At 53.8% G+C, this 21,931-nt stretch overlaps 1 protein-coding gene across 2 annotated transcripts in view; it reads right to left on the reverse strand.

Moving 5' to 3' along the window:
- The window catches only part of LOC133351152 (pleckstrin homology domain-containing family G member 5-like), a 61,582-nt gene extending 42,047 nt beyond the window's left edge, over positions 1-19,535 (reverse strand). The window contains exons 1-6 of one of the 2 annotated variants that reach the window (XM_061566139.1): positions 19,397-19,535; positions 5,778-5,886; positions 4,977-5,073; positions 3,668-3,731; positions 1,953-2,044; positions 1,028-1,164 (exon numbers count right to left, since the gene is read on the reverse strand). In XM_061566139.1, the coding sequence (XP_061422123.1) occupies positions 1,028-1,164; positions 1,953-2,044; positions 3,668-3,731; positions 4,977-5,073; positions 5,778-5,835 (448 nt within the window). In that variant the 5' untranslated portion in view covers positions 5,836-5,886; positions 19,397-19,535. Of the gene's footprint in view, positions 1-1,027; positions 1,165-1,952; positions 2,045-3,667; positions 3,732-4,976; positions 5,074-5,777; positions 5,887-10,320; positions 10,463-19,396 lie in introns of those variants that run through there. The other variant, XM_061566138.1, reaches the window with a different exon arrangement.
- Between the last annotated feature and the right edge of the window lie 2,396 nt (positions 19,536-21,931).

Raw genomic sequence — 21,931 nt, forward strand, 5'->3', positions numbered from 1 at the left:
TGTAAGTCTATGGGTCTCAGTGTGAGTCTATGGGTCTTTGTGAGAGTCTATGGGTCTCTGTGTGAGTCTATGGGTCTTTGTGAGAGTATATGGGTCTTTGTGAGAGTCTATGGGTCTCTGTGAGAGTATATGGGTCTCTGTGTGAGTCTATGGGTCTCTGTGTGAGTCTATGGGTCTCTGTGAGAGTCTATGGGTCTATGTGTGAGTGTCTATTAGTCTCTGTTCGAGTCTATGGGTCTTTGCGTGAGTTTATGGGTCTCAGTGTGAGTCTATGGGTCTCAGTGCGAGTCTATGGGTCTTTGTGAGAGTCTATGGGTCTTTGTGTGAGTCTATGGGTTTTTGTGAGAGTTTATGGGTCTCTGTGTGAGTCTATGGGTCTTTGTGTGAGTCTATGGGTTTTTGTGAGAGTCTATGGGTCTCTGTGTGAGTCTATGGGTCTCTGTGCGAGTCGACGGTTCTATGTGAATCCATGGGTCTATATATGGGCATCTATGTAAGTCTGTGGGTCTCTTATAATCTATGCGTCGCTATGTGTCTATGGGGGTCTCTGATGCATTTTTTTCAATAATTGTACGTTGTTTTCTTTAAACCAATTAACGACGAGTTGTGCTGATTATACCACGTGGTAGGAAACCGAATCACCTGGAGAAACCCCACGCCTTTCGCGAGGGGGCAACGCTCTATCCCCCACACAGATGGAAACTCATGGCGACTCGTGTCACGTGCTTGTACCGCCTTCTCCTGGCGTGCCCCGGGGTATGACGGGCACCTCCTCGACAAGCCACGGCAAAGAAGGGAGTTTCACAACAACATTTGCGCGGCCATCCACACAACAACCCATCGATGCTGCCTCCACTCACGGCGCTGGATCGCAGGACACGTGGTCACGTGTGGCCTAGCCGCCGCCCCGCGTGTATAATGGTGAGGAATTCCGAGTGAGATGCTCTGGTGGTGCCGGTGAGAATGTGCAGTGGTGAGGAGGTATGGTTGGTGCAGGTGAGCCTGTTGAGGAGGTCCTCTCACTGACCCTTGACCGCGAGGTGCCGTCCTCCGAAAGGGAACGTCTCAAAGTCGAGGCAGAGCGGCGTGCTCGAGTGGTCCAGGAAGACATCGACGCGGCCCAGACTCAGGCCCCTCCGTAAGAAGATGGGACTCAGCGTCTCCCTGCGACACACAAAGACAAAGATCCCCCCCCCCCCCGTGAACCTACACAGGCTGTTGGGGCAAGTGCTGTTAGAGAACACTCGATATCAAGGCCAGCAAGGCACACGGGCGGTTGGGTGGCCAGCATAACACCCGGCCGCCTTTGTCTCCCCAGTGCTAATGTTTTACACACACCACACCAGGCATTCATTTTAACCAGGCCCAGGACTGGTTAAAATAATCGCCATCGTTAACGGGTCACCGGGTTCGTTGAGTAGTGTGCGAAGTACGTCAACCACGACACCGCCGCTCCACTTACAAGGACACAAGGACACACACAGGAGATGCTCCACGTGGTGGCCCTCGCCTAGTCAGGACAACAACAACCGCCATTCACCACAAAGCGGCGGTGACATCACCACGGCGCTTGTGCCAGGCTATGTGCACTTTAAGGCCACGTGAAGTGTCGAACGCCTGCTGGCACGAGGTCACAGGACACACCCAGGTGCCATGGGTTGACTGAGATGACTGGCCGATGCACCACCTGTGCCCCCTATTGTGGAAAATTGCTGTGTTTAATCTGCGTGGCGCTCCGCTCGTTGTTGTGAGCGTCGCTCCTCCGCCCTCTGTTGTTGCTGGAGGGCGACTGCCTCCAACTGCCCAGTAGCGTCCTTCACGAGCCTCCTCCACAGAGGTCGATCTTGACACCGCTGGTACCGGTCGTCAGCAAGTCCACTCAGCTCCACATCCTCTCGCACCGCATCCACGTAGCCAGGAGTCACTGCTGCCACCTGCAATCCAGGTCTCACCTGAGCGACTTCTCCTTGACAGCTGGGACCACTTCCGTTCCCTGGTCTTTGGGCAAATCGAACTTGAGCGTGAACCACTCCCTGCCAGGGTCCTGGGACAGGGCAGGGGTGGGGGGGGGGATACGGCACATCACGGGAGGATGGGTCAGGACGTGGATCGATAGTTCAATGTTAACGTACAATTTAATTGAGGGATTGATGTGTACCGTTGTCTCGATGTGGTCTGGGACTGTTGTTGTTGTTGCTGTTTTGTTGCTGTTTCATTGTTGGTTTGCTGCCCTGTCCAAGCTTGCATTGGGTGTCGACACATCGGCAGGAATGTATGTTCTCATGGAATTTGTCCTTCACACTTGATTCATGTTAACATCTACTTTGTAATATTTATTTGCAGCGACTTGCTTACCTTCTCTCTGATTTGCACTCCTATCGTTGCTCTTAGTCGTGTCTCTCGCTGACCCGCCCCCGCAGTGGACATTTTGTGAAGAAGAGCTTCATAGCTCATCGGATTCCTTCTTCGGTCTAAACAAAGATTCTGATCCTGAAATGCGCATGCAATTGCATGTGGGAGTTTATTACAACAACAAACAAGACGAAGAGGTGTGGGCCGTACCATCACCACGCTCGCATGCCCCGAATATAAAGCACCTGCCTGGGTATTTTATGCCATCAAACACTCCCCCCCCCCCCCACCCTCTATTCTCCACGAGTAAATAGGGCAATTGTGGATAGCATGGAGATATTATCGTACCTGGGCAGTTTGTTCATGACCAGCTCCGGTTTCGGTCGTCATCTTTTCTTTGGCAGCGTAATGCTGCTGTGTGGAAGCAACCTGGCCTGTCGCTCCGCACGGAGCTCAGGGTCTGTTCGGCCCCAGCTATGCCTCTCTTATTCTCTGTGATTAAGTAACGTGGGCCCTGTTAAAAGGCACATCTGCGCTGACCTGCCTGCGAGCCACCCTGGGGTTTAGCCCGACTGAAATGTGTGAGAAGCTCACAAATCCTTAATAGATCTGGATATCGGAACCAGATTATTTCTTTTCGTGGATGAATCCGATGAGCTAAGAATCTATTTTTCACATATGTCGAGTAGGGCAGGGTCAGCGAGTTACGTCAACATCAGTAAGCGCCTCCGGCAGGCGAGGGATCGTGTAACCCACACAGCCAGTCACCGCGTGAACCAAGCAGTGTCTGTTTGGCTGGATAGAGGGAGCATGGTTGTTTGACACAACCCACCCACTGGCAGAGGTCGCAACCGGGTACCCGATACCCGGCTACCCGTACCCGGCCGGGTACGGGTACCCGTTTGCGACCCTGGTACGGCCGGGTACGGGTAGACCGTGAGTCACTGGTGAGTAACTGTTTGTCACTCATTTCCCAACGTCTTGTCTCTTCTCACAATTCAAGTTCCTAGAATCAACCCACCCGCGCCTGCAACATGGCTTCATCCCAGAGGTCGTAATCAGGTACCCGATACCCGTATCCTACCCGTACCCGGCCGGGTACGGGTAGGGTACGGGTACGGCCGGGTACGGGTACCCGTTTGCGACCCTGGTGCGGCCGGGTATGGGTACGGGTAAGGAATCAAAACCCGTTTGCGACCTCTGCCCACTGGTGTTCCGTGTCGGCCTTCCTCGGTGCTTGCTAGCACAAGTCTGCCTGGTTACACGGGGGATCTGTGTCGTTGTGGTGCGAGTGTGTCCGAGTGCGTGTCCTCACGTCTGTGTAATGCCTCCGACCTCCCTTCTTCTTCCGCACCTTGACTCCCAAGTAGCGCTCCTCACTGCAGTGACACCAGGGCGACAGAGACAGAGACACCTGGAATACCAATCTTCAGTGTCACACCTGTGTTGCCTAGGTTACCAATCTTCAGTGTCACACCTGTGTTGCCTAGGTTACCAATCTTCAGTGTCACACCTGTGTTGCCTAGGCTACCAATCTTCAGTGTCACACCTGTGTTACCTAGGCTACCAATCTTCAATGTCACACCTGTGTTACCTAGGTTACCAATATTCAATGTCACACCTGTGTTACCTAGGTTACCAATCTTCAGTGTCACACCTGTGTTACCTAGGTTACCAATCTTCAGTGTCACACCTGTGTTACCTAGGCTACCAATCTTCAATGTCACACCTGTGTTACCTAGGTTACCAATCTTCAGTGTCACATCTGTGTTACCTAGGTTACCAATCTTCAGTGTCACACCCGTGTTGCCTAGGTTACCAATCTTCAGTGTCACACCTGTGTTACCTAGGTTACCAATCTTCAGTGTCACACCTGTGTTACCTAGGTTACCAATCTTCAGTGTCACACCTGCGTTACCTAGGCTACCAATCTTCAGTGTCACACCTGTGTTACCTAGGCTACCAATCTTCAGTGTCACACCTGTGTTACCTAGGTTACCAATCTTCAGTGTCACACCTGTGTTACCTAGGTTACCAATCTTCAGTGTCACACATGTGTTACCTAGGTTACCAATCTTCAGTGTCACACCTGTGTTACCTAGGTTACCAATCTTCAGTGTCACACCTGTGTTACCTAGGTTACCAATCTTCAGTGTCACACCTGCGTTACCTCGGCTACCAATCTTCAGTGTCACACCTGTGTTACGTAGGCTACCAATCTTCAATGTCACACCTGTGTTACCTAGGCTACCAATCCTCAGTGTCACACCTGTGTTACCTAGGCTACCAATCCTCAGTGTCACACCTGTGTTACCTAGGCTACCAATCTTCAGTGTCACACCTGTGTTACCTAGGCTACCAATCTTCAGTGTCACACCTGTGTTACCTAGGTTACCAATCTTCAGTGTCACACCTGTGTTACCTAGGCTACCAATCCACAGTGTCACACCTGTGTTACCTAGGCTACCAATCTTCAGTGTCACACCTGCGTTACCTGGGTTACCACTCGTCATGTTTATTAGCTTAATGTTCATATGCTTACAGTTGTATCGTCGTCATCATCATAACAGTACAATGACGTAGTCAGTGTGATGACGTGGACCGTGTGACGAGGTGGCCCCCACCTCTCCCATTCTTGAGCCCACGTCTTGGGGGGCACCGTGGAGGGTCTCGCGCGGGACCAGTTGAGCTGGCCCATCTCCCTCTCCGCGGTGGGGGGATCTGCGAACATCCCCGGCTCAATTGGTATGGTCCAGGTCATTCACCTCTCTCCACCTTCCCTCCCCCTTCGAGAATAATGGAAAAGTCCAAAATTTTGATAGCAACCACAGTGGGTTGCCACGCCCCTGTCTCCTCTATGCCTTAACAGGAGGGTCCCACACGGGTTCCCAGGCCGTCACCCCTTCACTCACATAATGGTACAGGCCATAGTGGATGATTCCCTCCACATGGGTCCGTCCACTCAGCCTGGTAGGGACGCGTTTCAGATATCATTTTTTTTTTACTTTCGGACTTTTAAGGTCCGGTTATGGATTTTATTTGGTATTGTTATATTTTTAGGATTTAAATGGACCTACATTTCAATATCATCCAGTGTCTATGCACAAACATCTCATCATTTCCATAACGTTAAATATCAGTAATTTAATCCAAATGTTTAACGATCCATCAGTAAATCAGTAAATTTATTGGGAAAAATGTTTGATCGTCAAAGTGACGTCATGAAACTCGTCGGCAGCAATGCCGCAGAAGCGACGTCACTTCAAGTGACGTCACATTTATGTCGTTTAAAGTGACGTCACAGTCATGTTATTTCACGTGACGTCACATTTTCGGATCGATCCCGAATTAATTAAATTAATTTTATTTAGGATTAACCCCCCCCCCCCCCCCCCCCCCCCCCCCGAGACAGGGGACCCCCTCACCGTCATCGGGGCCCCCACGGACTCCCGCCGCTTCCGTGGTGGGCGATTGAGGCTCCATTGTGCGGTCTAGGTCCGCTCCGACGAAAACCGGAGCGGTGCCCTTCTGCGTCTGGCAGAACAAACAACGTGACATAGTCAAGGGGGAGGGGGTGTCACAACTCGCCATCGCTTCCTTCCCTCTGCTCGAAAAACGCAGTTCTATGCGCGAAATTGACAACTAATCTCCGAGGAGCACGAGTAGTCTTATCACCACCACCACCGTCTGCTGGCTTTAGGTCTTGTCGATCATCCCTTCGGGGTCGATAAAATTAGTGCCACTCTATGGGGAAGTCAACAGTGATTGTCCTTGTTGGCGGACTCGACCCCGTCACACGAATGTGGAATTTCCACCGCTGGCTTTCCAGGGCTGAGATTAACACCAATTCCTCCCCGCGGCTCGTTTGAGCGGGAAAATCAGTTTCGTTTCATTTTCCGAATGCGCCCGACAGCATTCGGACGTCGGTGAGATCCTTCAATTGCGTGCAGCGGTGGCGTAAGCGGCGAGCGATATTCAACCTCCTCCTTCTCCTCCTGGACCCCTTCCCTCTGAACGTCGTCCGAGTCGTGGTTGCCTGTCTGACACCATGCGTCACCACGCTGGCCAGTGCGAGGTTGGCGGAAGGACAGGAGCACAGGAGACGTCGAGCACAACAACGACACCGAGGGATGTTCAGTGCCCCCCACCCCTGCCACCTCTACCGATGACCACGTGCATAGAGAGCCCCCCCCAGAGCTACCGATGGCAGCACCCCCCCCCCCCCCCCCGGGCATGCGGCGACAATTCCGTGGCAGCGCCTCGCAACGACTCGGGCTGCGTTTTCTTGCTCGGCCTTCCGTGGCCTTCCGTGGACGTGACCGGATCGGGCGCGTCCACGATGATTTGGCGACAGGCGATGACCTTTCACGGCGGACATTGGGGCACGGACGGCGGCGGTGTTCGCCGCTCATTTAGTTGGAGAACCGTCTGTGGAAGTGGATGTCACAGAGCTACTACGGAGATCCCTTCAAGCCGCCTCGAGTCCGCACGGCAGGGGGAGAAATCTTCACCGCGCGACAGTCAAAGCGATATTTATAAAATCCTCAAAGCTGTAAGCGAGGCTAAATTAAGTGCACGATCAAATTTCGCGTGATGGGGGGTTTCTTTTTTATTTCTTTCGTACAATCATTGGTGAACCCAGCTGAGATCATCACCTCACTCTACTTGAAAACCCGTTTTAATTACCGACAAAACATCACCAGCAGTGGGAGGACCGCCAACATAATTTGAAACCATCGGGGTTTCTTTGTTTGTGACAGAGCACGACGATGATGATGGGGTTGTGTGTTCACCATTTGTGTATTATTGGGGGGGGGGGCGCCAGGGGCCGCACTGGAGGCCACCAGGGGGGCCCGCGGGGGGTGGGGGGGCATAGCTAGGATATTTTGCGCCCGGGGACGAACTATAAAATTGGCGCCCCCTCCGTTTAATCACATACCAAAATGTAATTACATGACATGTAGGCTGTGTATGGCGGGATATATAAACTTTTAGGTTGAGGTGTAGTTTTGTGCAGTAGTTTCAGGCTGCCGCGCCCGCCGCAATAAGTTATAATGTAACGTCGTAAGCCTTATTTTGGCACCCCTTTACCTTGGCGCCCGGGGACATATGTACCCCCCTGCCCCCCCCTAGCTACGCCTCTGGGGGGGGGGGGGGGGCTCGCAATGAAGAACGTCGATGGCGATTTGCATTGAGAACAAACAAACAAAACTAATAACGGTGGCCTATTTTAATTGCGCTTATGGCGACGTTCGTTACAATGATGTTCATGCGAGTGATGCCGACGATGACGAGTGCGATGATTATCAGACAGACGCGGCACTGCCCTTGCCCTGCCATTGCCCCCCCCCTTCCCTTATTCCCCCCACAGGGCCCTGCCCCCCGCCCTCTATTCGCGGGGGGTCCAAGGTGAGAGGAGAGAATTGGAAGCGCGTTGCAGTCCCAGACGCAGCCCCAGTGCGTTTTGATTTTTCCGTGTGATTGACCTTTGTATGGAGTGACGCATTCTGCATTCGCATGCACACGACGCAAAGACAAAGATCCCCCCCCCCTTCCGTGTAGCCGGCACGGGCTGTCGGGGCAAGTGCTATCAGCGAGCACCTGCGAAGGCCAACGAACCGCCTTTGTCTCCCCAATAACTGATGTTTCACACATCTCACTCCCAGTTACTGATTTAGGGCCGAGTGGACCTGTGAGGCGGCCAGACCTAGTACAGACGTCATCTGCCACGGCTGCGCAAGGTCGTGGAAACAAAGACAAAGTTCCCCCGTATAGTTGTCACAAACTAGTGGGGCAAGTGCTGTTGGCGAGCACCTACGAAGGGCAACATGGCCACACCAGGGGGTGCTGTGGTTAGCACCAAGCCCAAGCCGCCTTTGTCTCACAGTGGGAAGGTTTACACACCGCACCAGGTACTCATCTTCAAGGCCGAGTAAACATAGGGGAGGCCCACCACAGGTTCAAATTGGTCGTGAGCGGGATCGATCTCTGGTCGTCGGTTTCGTAGTGCAGTGCGCTAACCACTGCACCACGGCTCCACCCCGTACAGAAGCACACGGGTTCCCCACGCAGATGTACACAAACACTCTCACATGTACACACACATATACTCTCACATGCACACACACACACTCTCACATGCGCACACACAAACACACACTCTCACATGCACACACACACACATACTCTCACATGCACACACACACACACACTCTCACATGCACACACACATATACTCTCACATGCACACACACACACACTCTCACATGCACACACACATACACTCTCACATGCACACACACACTCTCACATGCACACACACACTCTCACATGCACACACACACATACACTCTGACATGCACACACATACACACACACACTCTGACATGCGCACACACACACACATGCACTCTCACATGCACACACACATGCACTCTGACATGCACACACACATGCACTCTGACATGCACACACACACACACACATGCACTCTGACATGCACACACACACACACACATGCACTCTCACATGCACACACACACACACATGCACTCACATACACACACACACATGCACTCACATACACTGTGACATGCACACACACACGCGCGCACACATAGATGACACGTGCACGCTCATACAGATCCATGCACACGCTCTGTCACACAAGCTAAACATGATACAGACACATTATTAATGTATACACATACAGTATATACATATACTGTACACACACACAACAAATATCGTATTTGGTGATGTTCCTGCTGTTGCTGCGTTGGCAGTGGTACACAAACACAAACAACAACCTCAACACGTGCATCAATAGCATAATGCGGGGCCTTACAAGGACAAAGAGATACATTAGGCGACGATTCGGGAAATGACCCTCCTTCATGGCACGTTCACGCTAGGTGGATATATCTGTGTTTATGTATCTATGTGGATGTGCAATGATTATCACGGCTGGCTAACGACGGTGCAGCATACATACAAGAAGGGCCATTGCTAGAAATGTCGCATTTATACATGTGTTCTCATATTAAGGCCCCAGTAGCATGACGAGGTGTAGATGCCTCCATATATAGCAGTACAAAGACAAAGCTACCCTCCCCCCTTAGGGACTTAACATACGTTTGGGGCAAGTGCTGCTAACGAGCAACTACGAAGTCCGCCACGGCACACGAGGGGACGGGTGGCCAGCACCGTGCCAGGTCGCCTTTGTATTCCCAGCGTTGATGTTTGCACACCGCACCAGTATTTGAGGCCGAGTCGACCCAGGGGAGCGCCAGGACCGGTTTAGATAATCGCCACCTGGTGTCGTTGGGGGCTGTGAGCGGGAATCGAACTCGGGTCAGCCGGGTTCGTAGAGCAGCGTAGCGCTAACCGCTGCACCACCGCTCCCCGCGACAGAGAAGCCCATCATGACACTGCGCCCCCACAAAGATTGCGTTCATCACGCGACCTTGATCCTTTATGGCACACGTGGTTAATGAATGAATGTGGTTTAGAACCTGCACTACAACCCCCCCCCCGCCCGAGTTCCAATCCACGGTCACGGCTAACATCAGTGGCGAGTGACATCTGAAACCAGTCGTGAAGAAAGGGGCATTACCCCCCCCACCCGCCTTAGGTCGACTTAGCCGTAAACGAGTACCCGGTGAAGGGGTCTTACACCCGCCCCTAGTTTACCCCGCATCTTTCACCAACCCGCACTGACCAGCGTGGTGAAGTATGGTCAAACACCGTCAGCCGCCCACCCACGACTGGCACGGCCAGTAGTGGCTTGAGAAGCGGCTGATCTTTACTGCACCGTAGTATCGTTTTATGTTACCCAGGAGAGTCTCAAGACGAATTTACACGAGGGTGCTGCTACTTTGGATTGGCGTGCATGGCTTGGCATTCCGTGGGCAGAGACGATTTGGCTTCGCGCGGCAAGAAAGCGGAGACATCCCGGAGAAAACTCACCGCGCGTGCGAGGGGGAGACACTCAGAGCTCCGCACAGGTGGATTCAAGAATCCATTGCTGCACTGGCGTCTGTCGGGCACCTCGCATCCCAGGCATACAACACCTGGCATTCCCAGGCAGTCTCCCATCCAAACACTGGGAGCAGGCATCACACGCGCGCGCACTCATACCACGCACAGCACACGCACACACCACGCACAGCACACACACACACCACGAACGCATACCACGCACAGCACACCACGCACACGCCAAGCGCAGCACACACACACGCACAGCACACACACGCACGCCACGCACAGCACATCAAGCACACCACACACACACACGCCACGCACTCGCACCACACACACCACCCAAATTGGTTCTGTTGTGATCTTGCGCCCGACAGCAGCAGTAGCAGCAGCACCGTGAATGTTCAGACGCTCAATGCCAATGTGCAGGTCTGCTGCTGAGCACGAGAGGGAGTGGACAGAGCGGTCCAGATGCCTTAAAGTACAGTTTATTAAAATAAAACAGACATAAATATGCAAAGGATTTTTTAAAGCATCAATTAATGGGGAGGGGGGGTCACAAGACCTCTGGACCACCCTATACAGTGATTTACTCGATGGCCCAGAGTTTGGGTTGCATGGCCACAATAGCACGTGTCCCTGTGGATCTCTATGCGTCTCTGTGGGACTCTACGTATCTCTGTCACTGTGCAGCCTCGATGTGCGTCTCTGCGGGTCTCTGGATTTACTCCGAGACCCATAGTTTAGGTTACATGGCCACAATCGTACTGCTGCGGTTTGTCATGAAAGTGTTGCTTTGCGTGCCTACACAACTCCGAGTTCTCTACAGATCTCTTTCTCTCTGGGTCCACGTGGGTTTACTACGGTGCGGGGAGGCACTCATCCAGCAGTGGATTGAAAGGACAGCACATAGGCACACACACCGAGTATGGTAATTGCTTGCGATTGTAATAGAAAATGTAATTGTGATTGTATTGTGGTAGTAATTGTAAATGGAAATTGTATATTACACTTTGATGTGCAATTGCATTGTAAATAGGAATTGTAAGTGCATTGTAATTGCATTACCATGGTAATTACATTATGGTTGTATTGCGATTGTAATATAATTGCACTTACATTCTAATTGCATTGTATGCTAATTGCATTGTACATCGACGTCAATGGTTAGTAATTGGCCTGGAACATTAAATGAGCAGTGGGGGAGGGGTGGTGTGGGGTGGGAGGGGGATAGTATGGAGATCGTCGATGGGCGTGTTGTTTGCGAGCACCTATTATTCCTGGCCAAACGAAAGTTTCATTTCGGCTGAAAGCCGACGAGAGCCCGACCTGTGGAAGACGACAATACAGAACTACTTCTGAGAAATCCTCGATTGTGAATATTACTCGCAACAAGGTGGTGCACTTCTCACGTGCCCTGCGATCGTGGGTCCGTTCCGAGAGCAGGCATCTGGACAGATTCAGTGCAGACGCAAAGTTAACTTGATGAGTGTTCATTGGTGTATCCTTGAGAACCCAGCCTGGGTCTATGGGTCTCGATGCGAGTCTATTGGTCTCTGTGCAAGTCTATGGGTCTCTGTGCAAGTCTATGGGTCTCTGTGCAGGTATATGGGTCTATACGCAAGTCTATGGATCTCTGTGCAAGTCTATGTGTCTCTGTGCAAGTCTATTGGTCTCTGTGCAGGTCTATGGGTCTCTGTGCAGGTCTATTGGTCTCTGTGCAAGTCTATGGGTCTATACGCAAGTGTATGGGTCTCTGTGCAAGTCTATGTGTCTCTGTGCAAGTCTGTGGGTCTCTGTGCAAGTCTATTGGTCTCTGTGCGAATCTATGGGTCTCTGTGCAGGTCTATTGGTCTCTGTGCAAGTCTATGGGTCTATACGCAAGTGTATGGGTCTCTGTGCAAGTCTATGTGTCTCTGTGCAAGTCTGTGGGTCTCTGTGCAAGTCTATGGGTCTCTGTGCAAGTCTATGGGTCTCTGTGCAAGTCTATGGGTCTATACGCAAGTCTATGGGTATCTGTGCAAGTCTATGGGTCTCTGTGCAAGTCTATGGTTCTCTGTGCAAGTCTATGGGTCTCTGTGCAAGTCTATGGGTCTATGTGCGAGTCTATGGGTCTCTGTGCAAGTCTATGGGTCTATATGCGAGTCTATGGGTCTCTGTGCAAGTCTATGGGTCTCTGTGCAAGTCTATGGGTCTTTACGCCAGTCAGTGGTGACCGGGCTGAGACCATCAACTCACCAGCCTTGAGAAACCGATTTAAATAGAGGGCCGCTGAAACCCGGATTCGAACCCAGGTTCTCTGCTGTGCTCAGTCCTTTAACACGGCCCGGCCCCACCACTCGCTGACCCGATGTAGCCAGGTATTAATTTAAGGCCGAGTCGAGCTAGAAGAAGGCCAGGCCAGCTTCAGATATCGTTTGTCATGAATTGCACGCACTGAGCGCAAAGTACACAAAGATCCCCCGTGTAGCTGTAACAGACTGTAGGGGCAAGTGCTGTTAGCGAGTGGCACCTATGATGGCCGACACGGCACACGAGGGGGTGGGTGGCCAGCACCACGCCCGGCCGCCTTTGTCTCCCTAGTGGCGAAATTTGCACACCGTATTAAAAGGTATTAATTTGAGTCCGAGTCGACCTAGAGGAGGCCCAGGACCGGTTCAAATAATCGTCACCGGTGTTAGCCGTGAGCGGGGATCGAACTCGGTTCACCGGGGTTCGTAACGCAGCGCGCCAACAAACACACACTTACAAACACTCACACACACACTCACAAACACACACTCACACTCACAAACACACACTCACAAACACACACAAGCACGCCACTCACAAACACACTCACTCACACACTCACTCACACACTCACTCACACTCTCACAAACACACACTCACACACACTCACAAACACACACTCACACAAACACACACTCACACACACTCACAAACACACACTCACACACACTCACAAACACACACTCACACACTCACAAACACACACTCACACACTCACAAACACACACTCACACACTCACACAGGCCACTCACAAACACACACTCACAAACACACTCACTCACACACTATAACTCACACACACTCTCACAAACACACTCACAAACACACACTCACACACACAGGCCACTCACACACTCACACACACACAGGGCAATCCACACGCCGTCCTCCCCATGTTCAGCCGGCGCCGTCGGGGATGCGATAAGAAATCCATCAGCCAGCAAGTCACCCTGACAACAACAACAGCAGCAACAGCACCAACAGTAACACATAACGCAAACAGCAGCACTAACAGAAGCAGCACTATCAGCAGCACTACTAACGGCAATATCACCGCCAACATCACAGCACCATCAACAGCATCTCTTCACAGCACAAACAGCAGTGGCAACATCAGCAGCAGCAGCACTAACACCAGCAGCAGCCACGACCAGCAGCTAAGTCAACAGTGATGTGTCAGCATCCACAGCTAGACATTAGGAACAGCGTCTATACTACCACAGCATTGAGCTGGTGATGACAGCAGGACTGGTCGCATTGATGGGAGAGCAGTGGGGGGTTTGGGGGGGGCCCCGGGGAGGTGGAGGGGCGCCCCCCCCGCCCCCCCTAGGGAGTGTCGCAACGAGGCTGTAATTGACAGCGATGCTCATTAAAGGCTGCGGCGCGTGGGGGTCACGGCGTGAAGCTGGCGGCTCAGCGTGGGACCCCCCCCCCCTCGTCTCCCCCCCCCCCCTCGTCTTCCCCTCCACCCCCTCGTCTCCCCCTCCCGACTTCTTCCCCTCCACCCCCCCAACCACCACCTCCATACCCCCCACTCTCCGGTCAGGATGTAGAGTCACGTGTGTCTAGAGGAACCGAGGGCGCAATCAATCAATGTGTCAATCAATGTGTCAATCAACGTGTCAGTCACTCAATGTGTCAATCCCCAAGTGTTAATCTCAGAACGCGTGATTAGTCGTTCTCGCGTTCCCCGACACGTGAATAGACCGGGAAGATAACGCCCTCTCGGAATCGCGAGCCGTGCTCCATCCACTGCTGGATGAAGGCCCAGCCACATGCCAACGTGATGATGGTGGTGGTGATAATAATAACGGTGGTGGTGGTGATGATGGTGGAGGTGATGATGGTGGAGGTGGTGGAGGCGATGATGGTGGAGGTGGTGATGATGGTGATAATAGTGGTGGTGATGGTGATGATGGAGGTGATAACAGTGGTTATAATGGAGATGATGATCATGGTGATGATGATGATGATGACGGTGGTGGTGGTGGAGGCGATGATGGTGGAGGTGGTGATGATGGTGATGATTGTGATGATGGTGGAGGTGGTGGAGGCGATGATGGTGGAGGTGGTGGTGGTGATGATGGTGATGATGGTGGAGCTGGTAGAGGCGATGATGGTGGAGGTGGTGGTGGTGATGATGGTGATGATGGTGGAGCTGGTAGAGGCGATGATGATGGGAGCCACATGGGGACAGGTTCATCTGAGCGGCGACCTCCTCTCTGTTGGGGGTGCCTTGACCCCACGTGACCCCACTCAACACCTCCCCCCACCCCCGGCCCCCCAACCCCCCCACCACCCCACACCCCCACAAACGCCCCACACCGATGCAACACCCACCAACTAACATTCTCGACTCTCAGCCACAGCGATCAATACTCCTCACGCACACTCGCCCAACAAAGACAAAGATCCCCCATGTAGCCCGTTTGGGGCAAGTGCTGTTAGCGAGCATCTATCAAGGCCGGCACGGCACACGAGGGGGTGGGTGGCCAGCACAATGCCCGGCCGCCTTTGTCTCTCTAGCGGGAATATTTACACACTGCACCAGGTACTCATTTGAGGCTGAGTCGATCTAGGGGAGCAGACCCAAGACCGGCTCAGATAATCGTCACTGGTATGGCCGTGAGCGGGAATCAAACTCGGGTCGCCGGGTTCGTAGCGCAGCGTGATAACCACTACACTACCGCTTCTCACACCCAGCCAACACACTCGCCAACAATGAACTCTCGCAATCAGCCAGAACACAACAGCAGTCACCCGCAACGCACCTCCCATTAGCACAGTTGGCTACGTACGGCGCGAAAGAAGTTTAACACACACACAACATTGACCACTCACAATCACACGCCAACATTCAACACTCATAACCACACACGCAGCCAACAAAAGACAAAGATCGCCCGCTGTAGCCTTAGCAGACTGTTGGGGCAAGTGCTGTCACCGATCAGCTATAACGTCCGACAAGCCACACGAATCGGTGGAGTAGCTGTAACTACGCTCAACCCCTTTTATATCCCAATTGGCGATGTTTACACATAGCACCCGGTACTCATTTGAGGCTGAGTCGACCTAGGGGAGCAGACCCAGGACCGATTCAGATACTCGTCACTGGTGTTAGCCGTGAGCAGGATTCGGAGCACCGTGCGCTAACCACTGCGCCACCGCTCCCTACACACCCCGACAAAACACACGCGCACCAACACTGAACACTCACAATAACACACCGCTCTGTGCCAAAGTCTTGTGTAACTCAAAACGATGTTTTTATTACTGCTGTTATACAAAACTATAAAGAACGGATGCGGACAGCGTTGGAATCCTGCTGCTGTGAAATCTGTGATGGAGCACCCAAGACGCGCCACGCGGCACCGCCTTGAAGTCGCTCCACTCCCTCACTCGCTCACACACCCACACACTCACTCACCCAGTCTCTCGCTCACTCACTCACCCACACAATCACCCAGTCTCTCGCTCACTCACCCACACACTCACTCACCCAGTCTCTCGCTCACTCACCCACACACTCACTCACCCAGTCTCTCGCTCACTCACCCACACACTCACTCAAGCAGTCTCTCACTCACTCACCCACACACTCACTCACCCAGTCTCTCGCTCACTCACCCACACACTCACTCACGCAGTCTCTCACTCACTCACCCACACACTCACTCACCCAGTCTCTCACTCACTCACCCAGTGTCACACTCACTCACCCAGTCTCTCGCTCACTCACCCACACACTCACTCACCCAGTCTCTCGCTCACTCACCCACACACTCACTCAAGCAGTCTCTCACTCACTCACCCACACACTCACTCACCCAGTCTCTCGTGCACTTACCCACACATTCACTCACTCACCCAGTGTCTCGCTCACTCACCCAGTGTCTCGCTCACTCACCCAGTGTCACACTCACTCACCCAGTCTCTCGCTCACTCACCCACACACTCACTCACCCAGTCGCTCGCTCACTCACCTACACACTCACTCACCCAGTCTCTCGTGCACTTACCCACACATTCACTCACTCACCCAGTCTCTCGCTCACTCGCCCACACACTCACTCACCCAGTCTCTCGCTCACTCACCCAGTCTCTCGCTCACTTACCCACACACTCACTCACCCAGTCGCTCCACTCACTCACCCAGTCTCTCGCTCACTCACACACTCACTCACCCTCACTCACTCACCCAACCACTCACTCACCGACCCACTCACGCAACCATTCACCCACACACTCGCTCATTAACCCACCCACCCACTCATCCAGTCACTCACCCATACATTTGCTCACTCACCCAGACATTCGCTTAGTCACGCAACCACTTATCCAGACACTCGCTCACTCACCCACCCACTCATTCTCAGTCTCCCACTCACTAACCCGCTCACTCACCCACCCATCCACTCACCTGTTCACTCACTCACCCAGACACTCGCTCACTCACCCATCCACTCATTCTCAGTCTCCCACTCACTAACCCGCTCACTCACCCAGACACTCGCTCACTCACCCATCCACTCACTCACCCAGTCACTCGCTCACCAACCCACCCACTCACCCTTTCACCCGCTCATTCACCAGGAATAATTGAATCTAAAGCAGTCGAGTTGATTGATGATCCAGAACTCACCGATTATTTCCAGCCAGTCGCTCACCGACAGCCGGTCTCCTCCCTGTCACTCTCCTGTCGCTGCTACGACTACCACCGCCACTATGGTTGCCCTTCCCGTGAACTGAATCCACCAATTCCTCCTCCCACGATTGAGGATTCTGCAAACCGATCTGACCCGTACCCAGGTACCAACCACGTGTGTAATGCTCATGTAGACACACACGCGCACACGTGTGCACGGTATATCATCAGCGACGTTGAAATCCACGTTACATTTTGCTCAATTAACCATCCTCATCGCAAATCCTGCACCGCCCACCGATACCCCCCCCACATCCCCCACTCATCCCTTCCGTCCTCCATCCCAGAGCGCCACATGGTCTACCCCCCCCCCCACCAATCGTCGTCCCCTTCACCTCCGCCCCCTACTTGAGTCAATGCCAAAAACTAATTAACGAGACGCCCCCCCACGCAGACCTCCCCCCCCCCCCCACGGAGCGCTAATGATGGAGGCGGAGCCACTCAGCGGCGGCCCACGTGGAAGCAGAGGTCGCCATCCGAAATTGGGCAATTAGTTAATTGCTCTAACACGTGTTTAGGTAACGCGTTTGCGGATGGGAGGGGGGGTCTCATTAAAGTCTCGCCGTGGCGGCGGGGGGGGATCGCGCGGAGATTTGCGAAACTCCCCAAAACGATGTTGATGGAGGCGGTGGGTTACAATCACGTGGGGATCTCGCGTCCGTTCGCGAAGTGACGCTGCGCGGATCGGTGCGTGTCGTCGTCAGCCCTCTCGATGAATGCGTGGGTGAGGGGTGGGTGAGTAGTGGGGGGTGGGTGAGGGGTGGGTGGGGGGTGGGTGAGGGGTGGGTGAGTGGTAGGGGGTCGTGGGGGGTAGTGGAGCAGGACCCTCCTGCAAAGTAGCTAATAACAAGCGCTTCTCGTCAACAAAGACACCCCGTGTAGCCTTAACTGACTGTTGGGGCAAGTGCTGTTAGCGAGCACCTATGCAGGCCGGCACGGCACGCGACTGGGTGGGTGGCCAGCACCACGTCCAGCCGCCTTCGTCTCCCCAGTGGCGATGTTTTACACACCGCACCAGGTACTCATTCGAGGCCGAGTCGACCTAGGGGAAGCCCAGGACCGGTTCAGACAATCGTCACACTGGTGTCGGTTTGGCCGCGAGCGGCAATCGATCTCGGGTTCGTAAGCGCAGCGCAGCGCTAACCGCAGCACCACCGCTCCCCACACGACCGTGCCACCGCTGGCGAGAGAGAGAGAGGGGTCGAGGGTCGTCCCGAGCGGGCTGCTTCCACGCGCGCCGTGTGGATGGCGAGCAGCACCCCGAGGTCTCCGGCTATAGATCATCTCCCCGAGCGGCAGTTTACACTCCGAAGCAAGTTTCTAATAACAAACCCCGCCCCGGCAGCTTTATCCACTCAGAAGGTGAAAAAAGATTCCGAAAAATCGAGACGTCCCAAGTCGATCAGCAAGTCGCGTCCGGTGGGTGAAGTGTGGGTACCGTCACTTCTAGAGCCCCCTCCAATGGAGGCCTTTATGCCAGCACGTGTACCCGTGTAACCTCGTCGTAACAAAGTTAACATTCAGAACAAGTTGCCAATCCACTGCTGGATGAAGGCCTTCCGCCCCCCCTCTCCCCCGCGTCGATCGTGGAGGGCTGTTCAACCATACTTCACCGCGCTGGTCAGAGCGGATTGGTGACGGGGAGGGTGGCGGGAGCAAGGGCGGTCCAGGCACTCGTTAAAGACCGAGTCCGACCTAGTGTGAGCCCCAGAACCGGTTCAGGTGCGACTCGCCGCTGATGCGTTCATAGCGGAATGTGTCAACCACTGCGCCACCGCTCCATCCCAAAAAAATACACATCTCGGTCAACCTCGCCTCGAGATTCGTCTCTCGTCGTTTGGGATTCTGGATAATCGAGGGTGCGACAACACGCAGTCGGGGTGAAGGTCACGGTGGGTATGCAGGGTCAGGGTGACTGTTGAAGAGTCAATATCGAGGTTGAGTTCAAGGTCGAGCTTCGTGTCAAGGTCAGAGTTAACGAAGTTACCGCCGCACTCGCTCAACTTTGCGACACGCGCCGCGCTCAGATTCGGTACCCGCGCTCACCTCCTCCTCCTCCTCACCTGCTCCACCACACCAACCTCCTCCTCCACCTCTTCCTTCTTCACGACTGCTTCGTAAAACCGCTGTCGGGGTCTGGCAGCGAAGCTTCAAGGGGCGAGAATTCCTCCTCGCGAGAAGCTCCTCCGCCCGTCGCTGCCCGCGCTTTTGTGATCGCACGCAAACCCCTCTCACTCCACCCCCTCCTACAAATCCCCTTCCTCCTCCCAGTGCGCGCAGCTCATTAAGCACGGCACCTGGAGATGAGCACCAATTAAGGCGACTGAACAGCAGCCGATGCCGTGTTGAGAGTGAATGGGCGTGTGCAAGCAAAGGTTCCCCGTATAGCCCGCACAGGCTGTTTGGGGCAAGTGCTGTTAGCGAACGCGATGGGGTGGGGGTGGTGTGGTGACAAAGCGCGCCCAAGCCGCCTTTAACTCATCTCTCTCTCTCTCCAGTGCAGATCAGCACAGCAGCACGATGTTATTGCTCATTGAAAGCTGAGTCGACCTGGGGGAGGGCCCAGTACCGGTTCAGATATCAAATATTGATAGATTCTGATGTTGGCCGTGAGCGGGAATCGAACTCTGGTCGCCTGCAGCGCAGTGATTGGTGGCGACATCAGAGTACTTGTGCCAGGCTAGGTGCACTGTGCGGTCATCAAGCGCGGAAGGCTCGCTAATAGAAGGTGCTCACGGGACACTCAGGTGTTACAGGTGAACTGATGTGCCAGACTGAGTGAGTGAGTGGTGGGAGGAGTCCACCGGGCAGACCCAGGTGTTATAGGTTGACTTGACGGACAGATGACTGGCGGAAGACGCACTACCTGTGCTCGCCTCTCTGTGCCAATTCGTTGTTTTAGCCCGTGGGCGTTCTACTCGTTGTTGTGAGCGTAGCTCCTCAACTCTCACACACAACAAAGATCCCCCGTATAGCCTGTAACAGACTGTAGGGGCAAGTGCTGTTAGCGAGCACCTACATACACACAACTCTCTCTCGCTCACTCGCACACAGATTGTTGCCGATAAATAATTCACGCGAGTTTGCGATGATGGTCTGGGCGTCGGGGTCTGCCCCGTGTCTCTGCGCTCCATTAGTGGAACATTGTCAGAAAGGATTATCGGTTCCGGAATCGGTCATAGTTTCCAGTGGAATCTTAGCAAAAGCATCGATTGCGCGGAACGCACCGGCGCCGCGGTGGCTCAGAGATGTTAACTACCTCGCCTGGTATGGAGGAGGTCGTGGGTGGTTCGATCTCGGCCCTGACGCCTGCTGCTGTATATTTGGACTTTGCATGCCTCGCTCTCCCCGTGGTCGCGTGGATTTTTCTCCGGGTTTCCCCCCCCCCCCCCCTCCACATTTAGAAACACGCGATTAGAATATTTGGCTGCTATCAATGTCCACGTAAGCCACTTCGTTGAGCTATCATTTGCGGCTCGGTCGCTTCTGATAAAATAAAAATGTAGTTTATATTCTTTGCCCTAATTTTCTCCGTTTACAAGGCGCAGCCCCCTAACATTGTCTCGCTCTCAGCCACAGCTGACGGAAGGGACCTCTCCCCACTCGAGTGGGGAGCTCTCGAGTGGGATTTGGCCAACTCGTCCACGCTGGCCACACGTGTTGGAAGCGATGTGTTACCCCCCCCCCCCCCACCACTTTGCCCCACCACTGCCACCACACGCGACCTTGCCCGTCGACTCTGGGTGGACATTGTCGGTGTGGGGGTCTATTTAAGAAACGCACCCCCATTGTGTTCACTGCCGCGCCAGGAGATCTACTTAAACCGACGACCTCTGAACATTCAAGTGTGCTAACCACTACACACATTACACCACGCACGGCAGCTCCCTTCGTTTCTCAGTTAAAATGTTAAACCATTACGCTTAGTGCTGCGGACATGTCTGTATGATGCGTATAATCGTTTTCTTTTTCCATCCCGTAATGCAAATCCTCCCCCCCCCCTCCTCCCTCCACTCCCGCCGTGAAGGATTCTCCAACCAGCCCTTCCCAGAGCCCCAGCAGCATCAGGTTCTCCGTGCCCAGCAAGTGCCCCCCCAACCCCCCACCTCACAACCTCGCAGAGCCACCCCCGTAGAGAGTTGGGGGGGGGGGGAGCACTTAAGGCATAGCAGATAAGGGCGTCTCCATCAGCCCCATGCATAATACATGGGGGCTACTGCTGCGAAAATGCCAGACACCTAACCAGGAGTGGCACACACGCTGTACGGCACTTGTACACAAATATCCCCCGTGCAGCCTGTAACAGACTGTTCGGGCAATTGCTATCAGCGAGAACCTATGAAGAGCGCGCGTAGGGGTAGCTGACCGCCTCTGTCTCTACCAATGCTGATCTTTACACTACGCGACAGAGTACTACATTTTAAGGCTGAGCCTACCTACGGGAGACCCAGGACCGTTTCAGTGCCGGTGGCCGTGAGCGGGGATTTAACTTGATCGCCTCCAACTGCCCAGAAGTGTCCTGCACGAGCCTCCTCCAGAGGCCGACGTTGACGCTGCTGGTACCAGTCTTCGGCAAGTCCACTCAGGTCCACATCCTC

Source organism: Lethenteron reissneri, chromosome 36 (genome assembly GCF_015708825.2).
Source record: "Lethenteron reissneri isolate LAM-NWPU_2019-01 chromosome 36, ASM1570882v1, whole genome shotgun sequence".
NCBI lineage: Eukaryota > Metazoa > Chordata > Hyperoartia > Petromyzontiformes > Petromyzontidae > Lethenteron > Lethenteron reissneri.